The sequence below is a fragment of the Lepidochelys kempii genome, chromosome 7 (assembly GCF_965140265.1).
Source record: "Lepidochelys kempii isolate rLepKem1 chromosome 7, rLepKem1.hap2, whole genome shotgun sequence".
In the NCBI taxonomy this organism is placed as follows: domain Eukaryota; kingdom Metazoa; phylum Chordata; order Testudines; family Cheloniidae; genus Lepidochelys; species Lepidochelys kempii.
In genome coordinates this window covers 5,027,448-5,041,633 of record NC_133262.1, presented here as the reverse complement: position 1 = coordinate 5,041,633, position 14,186 = coordinate 5,027,448, and the positions used below count along the sequence as shown (strand labels likewise).

The window sequence follows — 14,186 nt, the reverse complement described above, 5'->3', positions numbered from 1 at the left end:
TTGAAGGTAGTTCCACCAATCTCCTGTGTTAAGTGTGGAGCAGAAGCTACTTTTGTAGTAACTGAACAAAATGAGCCTTTTGGAAATCGCTGTGAGAGGCAATGTGCTACAAATTGAAAATTAATAAAGTTCTCTGACAAAATTATCTAAAAAATACAAAACCAAACCAGTATGTGGCACTTGGCCCCCCCCTAAAATGCAACATTAAAAGTGAAGATGCAGCATGTCCAGTGCTGAGTTAGTGTATTTTCTAATCTCAGAATCTCTCTGCTCCAAGTACATCTTCCTCTGGTGTATCAGGATGTGTATTTGTCTGCTGAATTTCTTTCTTTCTTTTTTAATGGCTTTTCCTGGGTCCTAACCTCCATCTCTTGGTATAATTTCATTGTCCCTCACTGATGTTAATAACAGCTTCCAGTTTAGTATCATCTACAATTTTTAATCAATGTGCTGTTTGTTAATAATCTGGGGGAGGGGTAAAGAGTGGGATCCTCGAAGGTACATCGGCATCTAGGTTGTGGTTTTAGGCACTGCTGCAATTCCCCAAAGCCCCCACTCAACTGCCATCAAACTCTGTCAGCACCTAACCTCACTTGGTACCTAAGGTGTTTGTGTGCGGGGCAGAGGGATGGTGGGAGAGGGTTTCCTCTGAGCATGCACACTGCAACCTCCATCTCGACACCCAGGTATCTGTCGCCTGCCGGAGCATGTGCAGTACTGCCTCATGGTAGGCGTTCAGGCACTTATCTCCCATCTGTGCCCTGGAGCCATTACAAACCAGGGAAGAGTGGTGTTTGCCTCCCTAAGTCACATGCAGAGGGCTGATCCAGTAGGCATGTTCAGAGGCTGCCTGCCAGATCGGGTCTCGCAGGTGAGTTCACACTACAGCTAGGAGGTGGGGGACAGGAAGGCTTAGCCTTATAACCTTTAACCTAGTGGTTAGGGTACTCACTTGGGCTATGGGAGACCCCCCTCACCCTGGTTCAAGTCCCCCCTCCTCCTGAAGAGAAGAACAGGGATCTGACACATCTCAGATGAGTGCCCTAAGCACTGGGTCTCCCTCAATCTCTCCTATTGAAGCTGTTCCACTTTAATTAAACAATTGACTGATTAACTATTAATTGGGCCAGAGAAGGAGTTAGAATGACTCTGTAACTAGGAGCCTCCCACATCCTGGATGAGTACCCTGTCCACTAGGCTCAAGGTTACAAGGGAGTTTCTTCTGTCCCCCAATTCCATTTTGTTTCAGGCCCCATGCACAACTTAGGCAGCCAAATGGCTTCTCACCCCCTTCACCCCCCGGTCATGAATCAGAGCAGAGATGGCCGCCTCCTTGCAGCCTTGTCTTAGGTGCCTGTCTCTGGGAGAGGGGTGGATCTTAGCGCACACCCCACATGTCGGCATCTCCCATTGGTAAGCTTAGGTGGGTCCCCGCCTAGTGTGCTGGCTTTGTGGATCCCATTCTTTGGCAGCTCTCGTGCTCTCCCCATTCATGGTGTAGGGGGTTTCAGAGTAACAGCCGTGTTAGTCTGTATTCTCAAAAAGAAAAGGAGGACTTGTGGCACCTTAGAGACTAGTGTAACTTGGCTTTGTGGAGTGCAAGGGTGTTCCTCTGACTTTTCTAGGCACCTAGAAGATGGGCCTTGCAATCCTGCGCATACTAGCACCTAAGTCCCATCGTGGATCCCACCAATGTGCTTGATAGAAACAGATCTAACAGCATTTCCCCTGGCGCTTTGCTGGTCTTTTGCTCGTACGCTATCTTTGTGGCTGATCCTTTGGCCAGTTTTCAATCTATTTTTTAGTACTTCCATCCACGTCAAACCAAACAAATTTGTCAACCTTTGGAAATACTGTCTCAGGCCTGATGATGTAATGGGCTGCTGACGGAACTTGTTGCCAGCTTGAGCACTAGGTTGTTTTTTTTTTTAAAAAACGGAATAACTAATAAACTTACCCAGGTTTGATTGAGTTTTCTTGAGAGCTGTGAACTCTGAATTGTCACTAGTCACCTAACCTGTATTTACCCATTTCAGCAGAACTCTCCACTGAACTAATTTTCACTCAATTACCAGTGTGGTAGGTTCTAAGATGCTGCATAACTGTACAGGGCTCCTGCTGATGTGCTCAAGTTTCAGGAGCTAGAACCCTGAATAGACAGAGCTATGTTTGCTGATTTCAGGTCAAGTGCTCCAACCCCAAGGAATGAAAGGGTTCATTTGAGCCTAATGTTTCGTTCTTGTTTGTTAAAGACAAAAGCTAGGAAATGGCTACATTTATACTAGACACCATGTATGTTGCTGTGTTTGGAGCAGGGTGGGCCAGCTGCTTATAGCTTTCTCCCCTTCCCATCGCTCAAAGGTAAATGCAGATTTGTTTCTAATTTTCCAAAATAAGCAATGACATCCCTTGCTTTAGTTTTTTTGTAAAGCAATTTTCCCATAGCACTAGAATAAACCAAACGAGATAGTCACACTGCATTTTCTTCACCCATTCACCTTGCTCACCATGACATTCCAAAACTAATTACCGCCATTCATAATATTCCTTAGCTAACCACATTCACACCTTGTGAGTTGTTATCTAGCCTCTGTTATATTGATGTCCACATTTTCTAAGTGTTCCCTCACCTACATTTTATCAGTAGCTGTATCTAATGGGCCTTCATTACTACTTAATAGTCTGTATCTCTCTGCTTTATTGTTATTTTGAAGTGAGATTTTTAAAATCCAGTTTGGTAACTTGGCCATTTTAGAACCATCATTACTGTGATTCCCTCTTACATGTTGAATAGGTCTGTTCTCTACATTGTAGTTCCTTCTCCCACTGGTATATTTGTACAAACTCTTCTGATTTTTCTCAGTGCCTTTTGTTGACAGTAACTCATCTTGCTTTTCATAATGTCCTTATCTTTTCTCTTGAAGACTTAATAAGCCACATATATTTTGTTTAGTTCGCTCTCCCTTATTTAGATTCTTTCTAATCCTCAAATTCTGGAGAAGTCACCCAGCTATCTCAACCTGCCAACCTTCTGCTTCATAATGTTTCTGTTGCTCTTGTAATCATCATTGGACTCATCAGTGTACACATGACATCTTAAGGAATCATCTCTCTGGATTTTAGTTATTCCCTCACTAGCTTATATTATTCATTAAGACCATAAGAACAGCCACACTAGGTCAGACCAATGGGCCTTCTAGCCCAGTATCCTATCTTCCGACAGTGGCCAGTGCCAGATGCTTCAGAGAAATGAACAGAACAGAGAAACTATTGAGTGATCCATCCTCTGTCATCCAATCCCAACTTCTGACAGAGGTTTAGGGACACCCAGAGCATGGAGTTGCTTCCCTGACCGTCTTGGCTAATAGCCATTGATGGACCTATGCTCCGTGAATTTATCTAGTTCTTTTTTAATCCAGATATGTTCATTGAATCCAGTTATACTTCAGTATTTATAATTAGCATTATTTCCAGTTAATCTTTTATTTCTCTTGCCCCTCGCATTTGAATAAACTCAATTTTGAAATGCTCTTTTATTATTGCCCTATCCAGCTTTTGATGATGATCAGAAAATAAAGGCAAGGGTTGGTTGCTTATACACCTCTACCCCGATATAATGCAGTCCTCAGGAGCCAAAAAATCTTACCACGTTGTAGGTGAAACCACGTTATACCGAACTTGCTTTCGCCTCGAGCATTTCCATTATTAATAGTCACTTCCCGCCCCCGACTGACCCCTCAGAACCCCCGACCCATCCAAACCCCTCCCCCCATTCCCTGACCACTGACTGCCCCGACCCCTATCCACACCCCCACCTCCTGACAGGCCCCCTGGGACTCCCACGCCCTATCCAATGCCCCTGTCCCCTGACTGCCCTGCCCCCAGAACCAACCCCCCCATCCCCTGACTGCTCCGAGACCCTCTGCCCCTTATCCAACCCCTCGGCCCTGGCCCAGCACCCTTAACATGTCACTCAGAGAAGCGTGTTGGAGCCAGACGCGCTGATCCGCCGGAGCGCGCAGCCCCGCCCGCCCCACAGAGAGCGCCGCTTTACTGCATTCTATCTGAATTCATGTTATATCGGGTCGCGTTGTATCGGGGTCAAGGTGTACATTGTATTAATTACACAATAGGTGGCTGGTCCTGGGGCTGGTCTACAAACAGATTTTTGTACCCATTTAACTCCGTTTAGACATGAATACAGTTAAATCAGTGCAACCTCATTCGTGTGGATTCAGTTATACTGGTAGAAAGGTGTTTATAGCTTGTTTCAGTGTACCAGTTGGGATTTGGTTAGCGTTTGGGGTTGTATCAATTTTAAACTCCGTTTCTAAACTGATGTAGTTAGAGCTGTACAAAAACTGTGTGCTGGTTGCCTTAAGGCCACAATAAGCCTGCTGTAAGCTTCCTGTTGATGTCTCTGGGCCAGAATCAGTGGAACTATGCCATGAACTGTGGCTTTAAAGTTATGTCAGCTGTAGATGGATCAGAAAATGGTCTGACAGTTAAAATGGCTTGATCTGTGCTGATTTGGGGTTCAAAAGGTGTGCAAAATGAATGTAATTTAAATGCTTTTTCTTTCAACAGGTATCAGTAGAGTGAAAATTGTTGTCTAAACAAAGTTTATGGTCAAGCCTATTCTAACTTGGGTTTAAAGGTGCAAAACTGCTTCTACAATAGGTGCTAAGTGGTGTTGCAAATTCAGTCCTAAGTGGGCCAAATTGTATAACTGTATTTCTACCAAAAAAAAAATCCTACTTTCTTTCCTAGTCAAGGTCCTAAGATCACCTTCGAACTCCAAGTGTAAATTATGTTGTGGTTTGTGTCACCACTGAACCTGGCCAATATCCTGCGGGGGGGCTTAGTTTGACATTTCACTTACCTGCTAAACCTTCCAAAATGCTTTTGGGCAATAAAGAAAAACAGCTGCAGTCCTTGATACCTGCACATGTACCCTGATTCCTGCACCTTCATGTGTATCTTCATCATAAGCAAAGGATGGAGTGTCTGTCATTCTGTGGCAATGCTGAAGCCAAAGTTGAAAGGACAAACCACTAAGACCCAGACCCCAAAAGGTATTTAGATGTCCAGCTCCCATTGACTTCAATGGAAGCTAAGAGCATAAATACCCTTTTTGAGGATCAGGGCTTAATAGGTAGGATTCTCGATGTCCAGCTTAGTTTTGCCCTGTTATAGTCTCCTCCTGCAGTTGCGTAGCATACTTTTACCAGATGCTCTTGTAAAGAGTTTTCCCTAAAACAAATTCAGTACTTAACTATTTAGTGCATACATTTTAATCAACATTTTATCTTAAACAACAAGAGGAAAGAAAACTAGAAAAAAGTGAGTTGAAAAAATCAAGATTGTTCCAGGTGATTCATATTACAGGTGGTTAAGTAGTTCTGTTCAGAAAATTCCCAATTTGGAAGAGGTAGCAATTGTGTGCATTTTGTGTTGGAAAGAAAATGTGGATGTAGCGGGTTGTTGCCCAGAATTATTTCAGATGTTCTTAGGAGTGGCTAACAGCATGAATATACTTGCCAGGATGAAGGGGTTTGTAGCTTATTCAACCTCTATTATTGCAATAGGCAAAAGACCATGTGGTAGAGGTTTGCCTCATGGTTGCACTGGTATGGAGCAAGGGTGACCAGCTGTTACAAGATAGAATATTATATAAGGTTATTTATTTGGTTATTTTAATTCCATCATTTCCATTTTGCTAACTAATCTCTTTTCACTTGAAATGTCTTTGCAGATAAGCAAGCAGCAGCTCCAGATAGTCAAGGATCGATTCCAAGCATTTCTCAATGGAGAGACGCAGATTGTGGCTGATGAAGCTTTTATTAATGCAGTCCAAAGTTATTTTGAGGTAAGGCGTGATGGTGAGGCAATTGTTGGGCATGAAATATACAAATGAGCACGGCTCACAACGATGTCTTATGAACAAGTGTTGCATGGCCTTTTCTGCATTAATAGTCCCATCCAAATTTCTTTGGATATGCTTGGACAGCCAACAAATAAACTCAGTGCTATTTAAACCAAATCTCCCAAAATATTTTAAAGAAAATTAAATTATAGTTCAACAGTTAAACCATCTGTGTTAAGTTTAGTGCCATGCTAAATGTGTACTCCTGCATAATGTATCTAAATACTTCACGTTCTTACTCTTGCGTTAAATTCTGTCCTAATGGATACCTCCACATTGCTGTTGAGGTCAGTTGGGCCAAATTCTCCCCTCCATTCAGCCCAGTGGTATGTGTAGAGAAATATTAGGGATGAATGTAGCCCACTGGGGTGACGTGGAATGTAGAAAAGAGAGAATATGGCTCTTTGAGGGTACTGTCATAATGTATGTGGTGACCCAATAAGAATAGCAAAGGCCTTGAAAAGCTTTACATATTGCAATAGAGGGAGTCGTGTCTCATTCAGAGATGACACAGATTACTTGCTAATGACAACCACAAAGACTTCAATGCCCCAAATGCTTCAGTAAAATTAGTCAAAAGATAAAATTTATAAATATTTTATTGACAGCCACTAATAGTACTTAATAATACACTTACAATCCTGTTACAATTCAGAAAATGTTTTGTTGGGGGCATTTTAAGGCCGTAAAATCACATCTATCCTTCCACTCCCTGCTAATATTTGTTCTAACTAGCTATTTGTACATTAAAGGGACATTGACCACGTTGGCTACTTCAGATTTCACTTACCTATTTTTTCCTGTTAACAAATTTACATTTCCTACTTTTTTCGGCATATTCCCCAGTCTACCAGCATATATGCACATTGCATATATGAACTGTTTGAACAGCAATTCTTCCTTTGTGTTTTTTTTTTCCCAACCAATCCAGTAATCCAGCTCTCATGAGTAACTTTGTAATAACTATAGCTGGTTGGTAACTTTTTTGACAGAAAATGCACTTTCTGCAAAATCAAAATTTTCCATTTGGAAAACTGACTTGGCTGAAATATTTCGTTTTGGGTAGGTTCAACCCAAATTGGAATAGTTAATTTAGTAACTGACCCAAAATGTTCAGCTGTTTTGAAATGAAAAATGTCAATGATTATTTATTAGCTGTATTACCATGACACTTAGGAGCCCTATTCATGGAGCAGGACCCCATTGTGCTAGGCACTGTACAAACACAGAAAAAGAGTATACCTGCTCCAAAGAGCTTACAATCAAAGTATAAGACAAGAGGAGACAGATGGATATAGACTCGGGTTGCCAACTTTTTAATTGTACAAAACTGAACACCCTAGCTCCTCCCCTTCCCCGAGGTCCTCTCCCCCAGTCATTACATTTCCCCCTCCGTCGATGGCTCGCTATCCCCCACCCTCACTCACTTGGGCTGGGGAAGAGGGTTAGGGTGCGGGAGGGGGTGAGGGCTCTAGCTGAGGGTGCGGGCCCTGGGATGGGGCCAGAAATGAGGGGTGCAGGATGGGGCTGTGGGCTGGGGCAGGGGATTGGGGTGTAGGAGGGAGTACAGGCTCTGGGGTGTGGCTGGGGATGAGGGTTTGGGGTGCAGGAGGGGGCTTCAGGTTTGAGGGGGCTTGGGGCCTGGGCTTATCTCCAGCAGCTCCCAATCAGCGGCGTAGCAGGTAGGCTAAGGCAGGCTTCCTGCCTGTCCCGACTCCCCGCTGGACAGCAGATGCAGCCAGCAGCAGGTCCAGCTCCTAGATGGAGGCGCAGCAGGCAGCTCCACACGCTGCTCTTGTCCGCAGGCGCCATCCCTGCAGCTCCGAATGTCTGTGGTTCCCAGCCAATGGGAGTTCAGAGTTGGTGCTTGTGGCAGGGGCAACGAGCAGAGCCCTGTGGGCATCTCCCATCTAGGAGCTGGACCTGCTGGCCACTTCCGAGGCGCAGCGTGGTGCCAGGATAGGTAGGGACTAGCCTGCCTTAGCCCCACAGCATCGCTGACCGGGCTTTTAACAGCCCGGTCAGCATCTGTGAGGGTCCCTTTTCGAGCGGGTGTTCCGGCTGAAAACCAGACACCAGACAGACAGCACCAGAAAAGAAGTGAGGCCATATTGATAAGCATAATAGGCAGCGGTCTCAGCATACCATCAGTCTAAGAAAACAGGGAACTGCATTTCCCTATCAGCACGTTGCCTTCTAGGAGTTGTCATTCCAGCCCCCATTGTCAGAGCCACCCTTAAGATTTATGGTGCCGTACGTAGTCTTATTAAACTGGTGCTCCTATGCCTGACTTGCTCTTAGCAACACAAACGTAATCTTACAGTGCTGGAAAACTTGTCACATGCACTTTATTAAAACCAATTTAAACAAATTAAGCACACTATAATGCTAATGGACTATACTTCTACTAAAGTAGTAGCGCTATGGAAACCATTCTGATTTGATAGAATGATACAAATATATATATTTTTTAAAATTTTGTCAACATTATATTGGAAATTTCTATGAAGAGGTATTGAAACAAGGATTTGTTTTTAATTAAAAGCAATCTTTCTGCCTTTATAGGCTGCAAAATCAGTAATAATCTCATCATATGACAAAGACAAAGTGATGTCTTTTTCGATTGCAAGAATAGCAAGACCAGTCAAGTGTTCCTGACTCATTGTAGAGTGGAGATAGTTTTTAATGAGCTTTAGTTTTGAGAAACTCCATTCTCCTGATGCTACTGTTACAGGAATTGTCAGTAGAATACACGTGGCAATGTACACATAACAAGTTTGCTGGTATGAATAAACTGTACAGTCTCCATCACAGACTTTGCATGTGGCACCATTGATGACGACGTACTCAATTTTGTACAGTTCAAGTCCATTTAAATCAAAACTATCAATGTGCTTCAAGAGGCTCTCTAGGTTCTTGCACTTCTCATTAGCTGCTCTTGTTTTCCTATTTTGTTGAATTTAGTTATGTCATTCAAAACCCCAGACTGTTCATGGTGTGCTCATAAGGTATTAAACCTTTCATGAACCGCAGATATTGCTTTATCCATCACAACATTAGAAAATTCAACCTCAAATTTCTTTTCTGGATCTTCTATGAGCTCATCTGCTCCTTCATATTCCACTTGCCATTTTTTCCTCTAAACTCTCGTCATGGTGGACATGGAAATTTTGGTTCTACACCAAGTGCCTCTGCAAACTCTCTGGCTGTAACCAGTGCTGCTTTCAATCCAGTTTCTCTGTATTTCAATAAAAAAGTCTTGTGTTTAGTAACGTAAGAGTTGAATCAAGCTGCATCGCTGGACTCTGCATTATTTTGCTTATTCTTGTTAAAATCTCAAGTGTGTCATACCAGATTATGGCAGATGTTAGACACTTGAAGTTGGATATTTCTGAGGCCAATGATTGTGCTTCACTTTTGGCTTTTGGATCTCTGGCTTCTTCCGAAATAACAATCAGTGCTTCATAAACTTCGCTTTCCCAGGGTGTCTCAGATAGAGGCTTTGACATGTGCTTTGAATATTTGAATTCGGAGTCGGTGCTTGGGGCGGGAGCAGCGAGCGGAGCCCTGTGGCCCCCATCCCCCCTGTCATAAATATAAAGGGAAGGGTAAACCCCTTTGAAATCCCTCCTGGCCAGGGGAAAGCTCCTCTCACCTGTAAAGGGTTAAGAAGCTAAAGGTAACCTCGCTGGCACCTGACCAAAATGACCAATGAGGAGACAAGATGCTTTCAAAAGCTGGGAGGAGGGAGAGAAACAAAGGGTCTGGGTCTGTCTGTATGCTGCTCTTGCCAGGGACAGAACAGGAATGGAGTCTTAGAACTTTTAGTAAGTAATCTAGGTAGGTATGTGTTAGATTATGATTTCTTTAAATGGCTGAGAAAAGAATTGTGCTGAATAGAATAACTATTTCTGTCTGTGTATCTTTTTTGTAACTTAAGGTTTTGCCTAGAGGGGTTCTCTATGTTTTTGAATCTAATTACCCTGTAAGATATCTACCATCCTGATTTTACAGGGGGGGTTTCTTTATTTCTATTTACTTCTATTTTTTATTAAAAGTCTTCTTGTAAAACACTGAATGCTTTTTCATTGTTCTCAGATCCAAGGGTTTGGGTCTGTGGTCACCTATGCAAATTGGTGAGGCTTTTTATCCAACATTTCCCAGGAAAGGGGGGGTGCAAGTGTTGGGAGGATTGTTCATTGTTCTTAAGATCCAAGGGTCAGGGTCTGTAGTCACCTAGGCAAATTGGTGAGGCTTTTTACCAAACCTTGTCCAGGAAGTGGGGTGCAAGGTTTTGGGAAGTATTTTGGGGGGAAGGATGCGTCCAAACAGCTCTTCCCCAGTAACCAGTATTAGTTTGGTGGTGGTAGCGGCCAGTCCAAGGATAACGGGTGTAATATTTTGTACCTTGGGGAAGTTTTGACCTAAGCTGGTAAAGATAAGCTTAGGAGGTTTTTCATGCAGGTCCCCACATCTGTACCCTAGAGTTCAGAGTGGGGGAGGAACCTTGACACCCCCTACCTAGGAGCCGGTCCTACAGGCTGCTTCTGGGGTACAGCGCGGTTCGTTGAGTGGAAGCTGAAAAGAGCACGTAAATACATTGCAGCAAACCAAAAAAAAGAAATAGTTTCTACAGAAGACTTGGCCATATCACACAAAATCATATTAAGGCTGTGGCATGCACATGGAACAAAAAAGGCTCGTGGATTTTCTGCCAGCAATCCAGCTTGCACACCAGAAATGCATCCTCTCATATTGGTACCATTATCGTAGCCTTGTCCTCTAATGTTCATTACGGACAATCCAATTAGTTTTAGTTCATTAAGGAGAGCTTGAAGTCCAAAACCTGTAGTGTCCTCTACTTCTAAAAATGTGATAAATGATTCCTTAACTGTAATCTCTGCTGAATCACTAATGTCGACAAATCTCACTACTAATGACATCTGTTCTTGATGATTTATGACCGGAGTGCAATCTAGAATTATGGCAAAATATTTTGCCAAAGAAACAATTTTGTCTCACTTTACCACTCATTAGCATGATCAGTTCATTTTGAATTGCTGGTCCCAAATAGCGGTCATGTATTTTCATTTACTCTTCAGAGATGTTCATTCATCACGGTCAGATTTTCCCAGCAGTTGTAGAAGACCCCAAAAAGTGCCATTTTGGGGCTGGTATAATTTCTCAACGCTTCCTCTAAAAGCAAGATCGTTTGTTGATAGATATTGAACAATAGATAATAGACGTTCAAGAACATGACGCCAATGCTGCTTCTCTGGCTCCAGCAATCTTTGATTTGGACGTCAAGAGTTATCTGATTTTTTTTTTTTTAACCTTCCACTCAGCTCACATCATTTGTGCATACTTTCAATGTGGTGGTATGCCTCTTCATGTTGTAGTAACATGTGACTAAGATTTTGCCAATCTTTAATACCCACGGTTGCTATGTTAAAATTGTAACTGTTGAAAATCTTTCATGGGAAACAAAATACAGCATCCTTGCATTTAGAGTACACAAGCCACTGTCTGTTGACAATTTCACCGTTAGAAAGTCTTTTGTAGTAATTGTTTTCTGTGAATTTCCTACCTCTGATGTCTTTAGGATATTCAAGACCTTCTATTCTCACAGGGCCTTTCTCAAGTATAATGGTGCATAATTTGTTTAAAGATTGCGGCCATGCACCAGTGTCCTCTATATCCCATGCTAGTACAGTTTCAACTGTTTTGTGTCTGCATCTGTTTAAAATGATTGTTCCGTGTTTTCTTGAGTTCCTTGAGCTTTGTCTGCATAAAAATTTTCTTCAGCAGTTACCTGATGATCTCTATCAACTTCGTTGTTTTCATGATGTACAAACTTAAGTATAGAACCCTTCTATGCTTGTATAGCTAATTCTATTTCATCTTTCCGTTTTCTTTTTTGCGACCCAGAAAGTTGTTTTCAATATGACATAACTATGACGACAACTTCATTTTTTGAAAGAAAACTGTTTAAATTACTGTCAGATTATCAGAAATATTATTTAAAATAACTAATATAGGATAGACGTGAGTCTGTGACCTTGAGCTAGTGTGGAGGCACCTCAAAGGCTCTGCACCCTGGCTGAGACACAATAGAGTTGGAAGCCCGTGTCATTTTTACAAAGTCACTTTTTAGTTTTAAATGTGTAGTGGACATCAGTCTTAATGTTAGTTACAACTCTCTGTCAACCTTATACTGTAACTAGATCAATGGCATTATCCAGTTTAATAAGCTGGGTTTCCAAGCAGCGGGAAAATAGAACCCTAGTTTTATTCCTAGGTAAAGCACAAAGGGACCAAAATGAAGCCAGCACAGAATCATCTCATCTAGATTAAGGTAGGACAGAAATGTTACTATCCACTAAAATTAGTGCAGCATGGACAGACAAGCTAATTTGTTTTTCCAACCTAATATGCCCTTGTTACAGAAGGACCCTCTCCAGGTTTTGTCACTCATCCTTTCTGATAAACAATGTCAATTATGACTCTGAACTTCCATCACCAGTTCATTGTACACAGACAACTGAGTAATCAGATGCTGATAACTTCTGATCACTTGCAATCTTGACTGGATATCAGAGCACTGTGTTAGCAGCACGACTGCCTGAAGAACCACTCTTTTCCATCAAGAGCTTATTCAGAAAAAAAAAAATTCTTTGAGCTATTTCTGTGTTGCACCCACACCTCTAAGCTCTGCCGGTTCATACGTCTGACCTTAATATTGTCCAGTCCGTAAATTGTGCCTTATATTTGTTTGGAAAGAGGTTGGCAATAGCACCACGTTTTAGGCACGGCCAGAAATACATGATAAATCCGTGCCTCTAAAGTTCCATCAAACACTGACATTTTCACAGCTCTAGCCTGATCTGCTGCACGGATTCTTCACAAGGAAGTGTCCCTGGCCTTTTTAACTCCTATTAATCAGGTATTTACTCTGACAGTTGGACAAAATATTGTGAAAACCTAAGACATTGGCTGCGCAACCTGTGGGCTGGCAAAAATTATACTGACTCGCTAGAAAAAAAGCAAGAGAATCTTAGTACGATATATGGTCACTCTCTACACTAGTCAGGAGATGAGCATATTACAGTTGTTGGAGGGCCCTGTTTAGCAGTAACAGGGCTAGAGGAAAGCCTGTCAACAGGAGAAGAATGCGCATTACACAGGAGCAGCAAAAGGATATCACTGGAGCTGGTGCCACCCGGCCCGCCTCACCTCACACCAGCCGGGAGAGAGTCGCACAGGTGAGTTTCCCCCGCCCCTTCCCAGAGACCTCAGCAGAACCCTCCCTCAGAATGCACCACCGCGCCGGTGCGTTTGGCTCTGCGACCCGAGCCTGCTCTGACCTGCCTGCTGTCCCGCCCGGCAGTGGTGCCCTGCGCAGCCCCCTATGCCTAAGGACGGCCCTGCCCGTCGTCTCCCGTGCCTGGAAGACTACATTTCCCATACACGAATATGCTGATACCTCTCCAGCCAAGGTACATAGTGCATCAGGGGAGTCACATGAGTCTGGGTGCATTTTGGGAGATGTGGTTTGGGAGCCTGATGCCTCCATTCTCCTCTCTGAGCCAGGCTCCCTGGCCTGACTGGCTCCCACAATACACATAAACCCATGCGACTCCTTTGCTTCACCACACAGCTCAATCAGAGGCCAGTCAGCCCCATTGCCTTATGGGAAATGTAGTCCTCTAGGGAGCCCAGCCTATAGGAGAAATTAGGGCCAGAACTGTTTGTTTTTGTGAGTTCAGGGTATGTCTGGGCTACGGTAGAACAGCTACAGCACTGCAGCGGTGCCACTGTAGTGTAGACGCACCCTACCTCGGTGGAAGGGGTTTTTCCATCAATGTCGTTAATCCATCTCTCCAAGAGGTGGCAGCTAGGTCCTGGAGGAGCTCTTTTGTTAACCAAGCTCCTCTGTAATGGGGATTAGGTCAACCTAACTACATCGTCTGGGGCATAAAATTTTTCACAGCCTTGCCACTGTAGCCAGGCTGATCTAATTTTCAGAGTAGGTCTCAGAAATTTAGTAAGGGACAGAGCCGTGGAACTGGCTTCAGTTTGGCAGTCTGTAGGTGTGGTGAATGGGCCTGAATCTCATCTCGCACTGGTTTTACATCAAGCAAATCCATCATCTCCTGCTGCTCTCATCAGGCCTGATTCTCCTTTTGCCTAAAGGAGTATACTTTACATGCTGAGGGGATGTGCGGTGTGGGCATACTCGCTAAATCTGTCTTATCATATA

At 43.3% G+C, this 14,186-nt stretch overlaps 1 protein-coding gene across 6 annotated transcripts in view; it reads left to right on the top strand.

Annotated features, from left to right (window-relative positions):
- CADPS (calcium dependent secretion activator) overlaps nucleotides 1-14,186 on the top strand; it is a 389,515-nt gene that overhangs the window by 70,703 nt on the left and 304,626 nt on the right. For all 6 annotated transcript variants that reach the window (XM_073350983.1, XM_073350980.1, XM_073350977.1 and 3 more), the window contains exon 2: nucleotides 5,756-5,869. In XM_073350983.1, coding sequence (XP_073207084.1) covers nucleotides 5,756-5,869 — 114 coding nt within the window. The remainder of the gene's footprint in view (nucleotides 1-5,755; nucleotides 5,870-14,186) is intronic.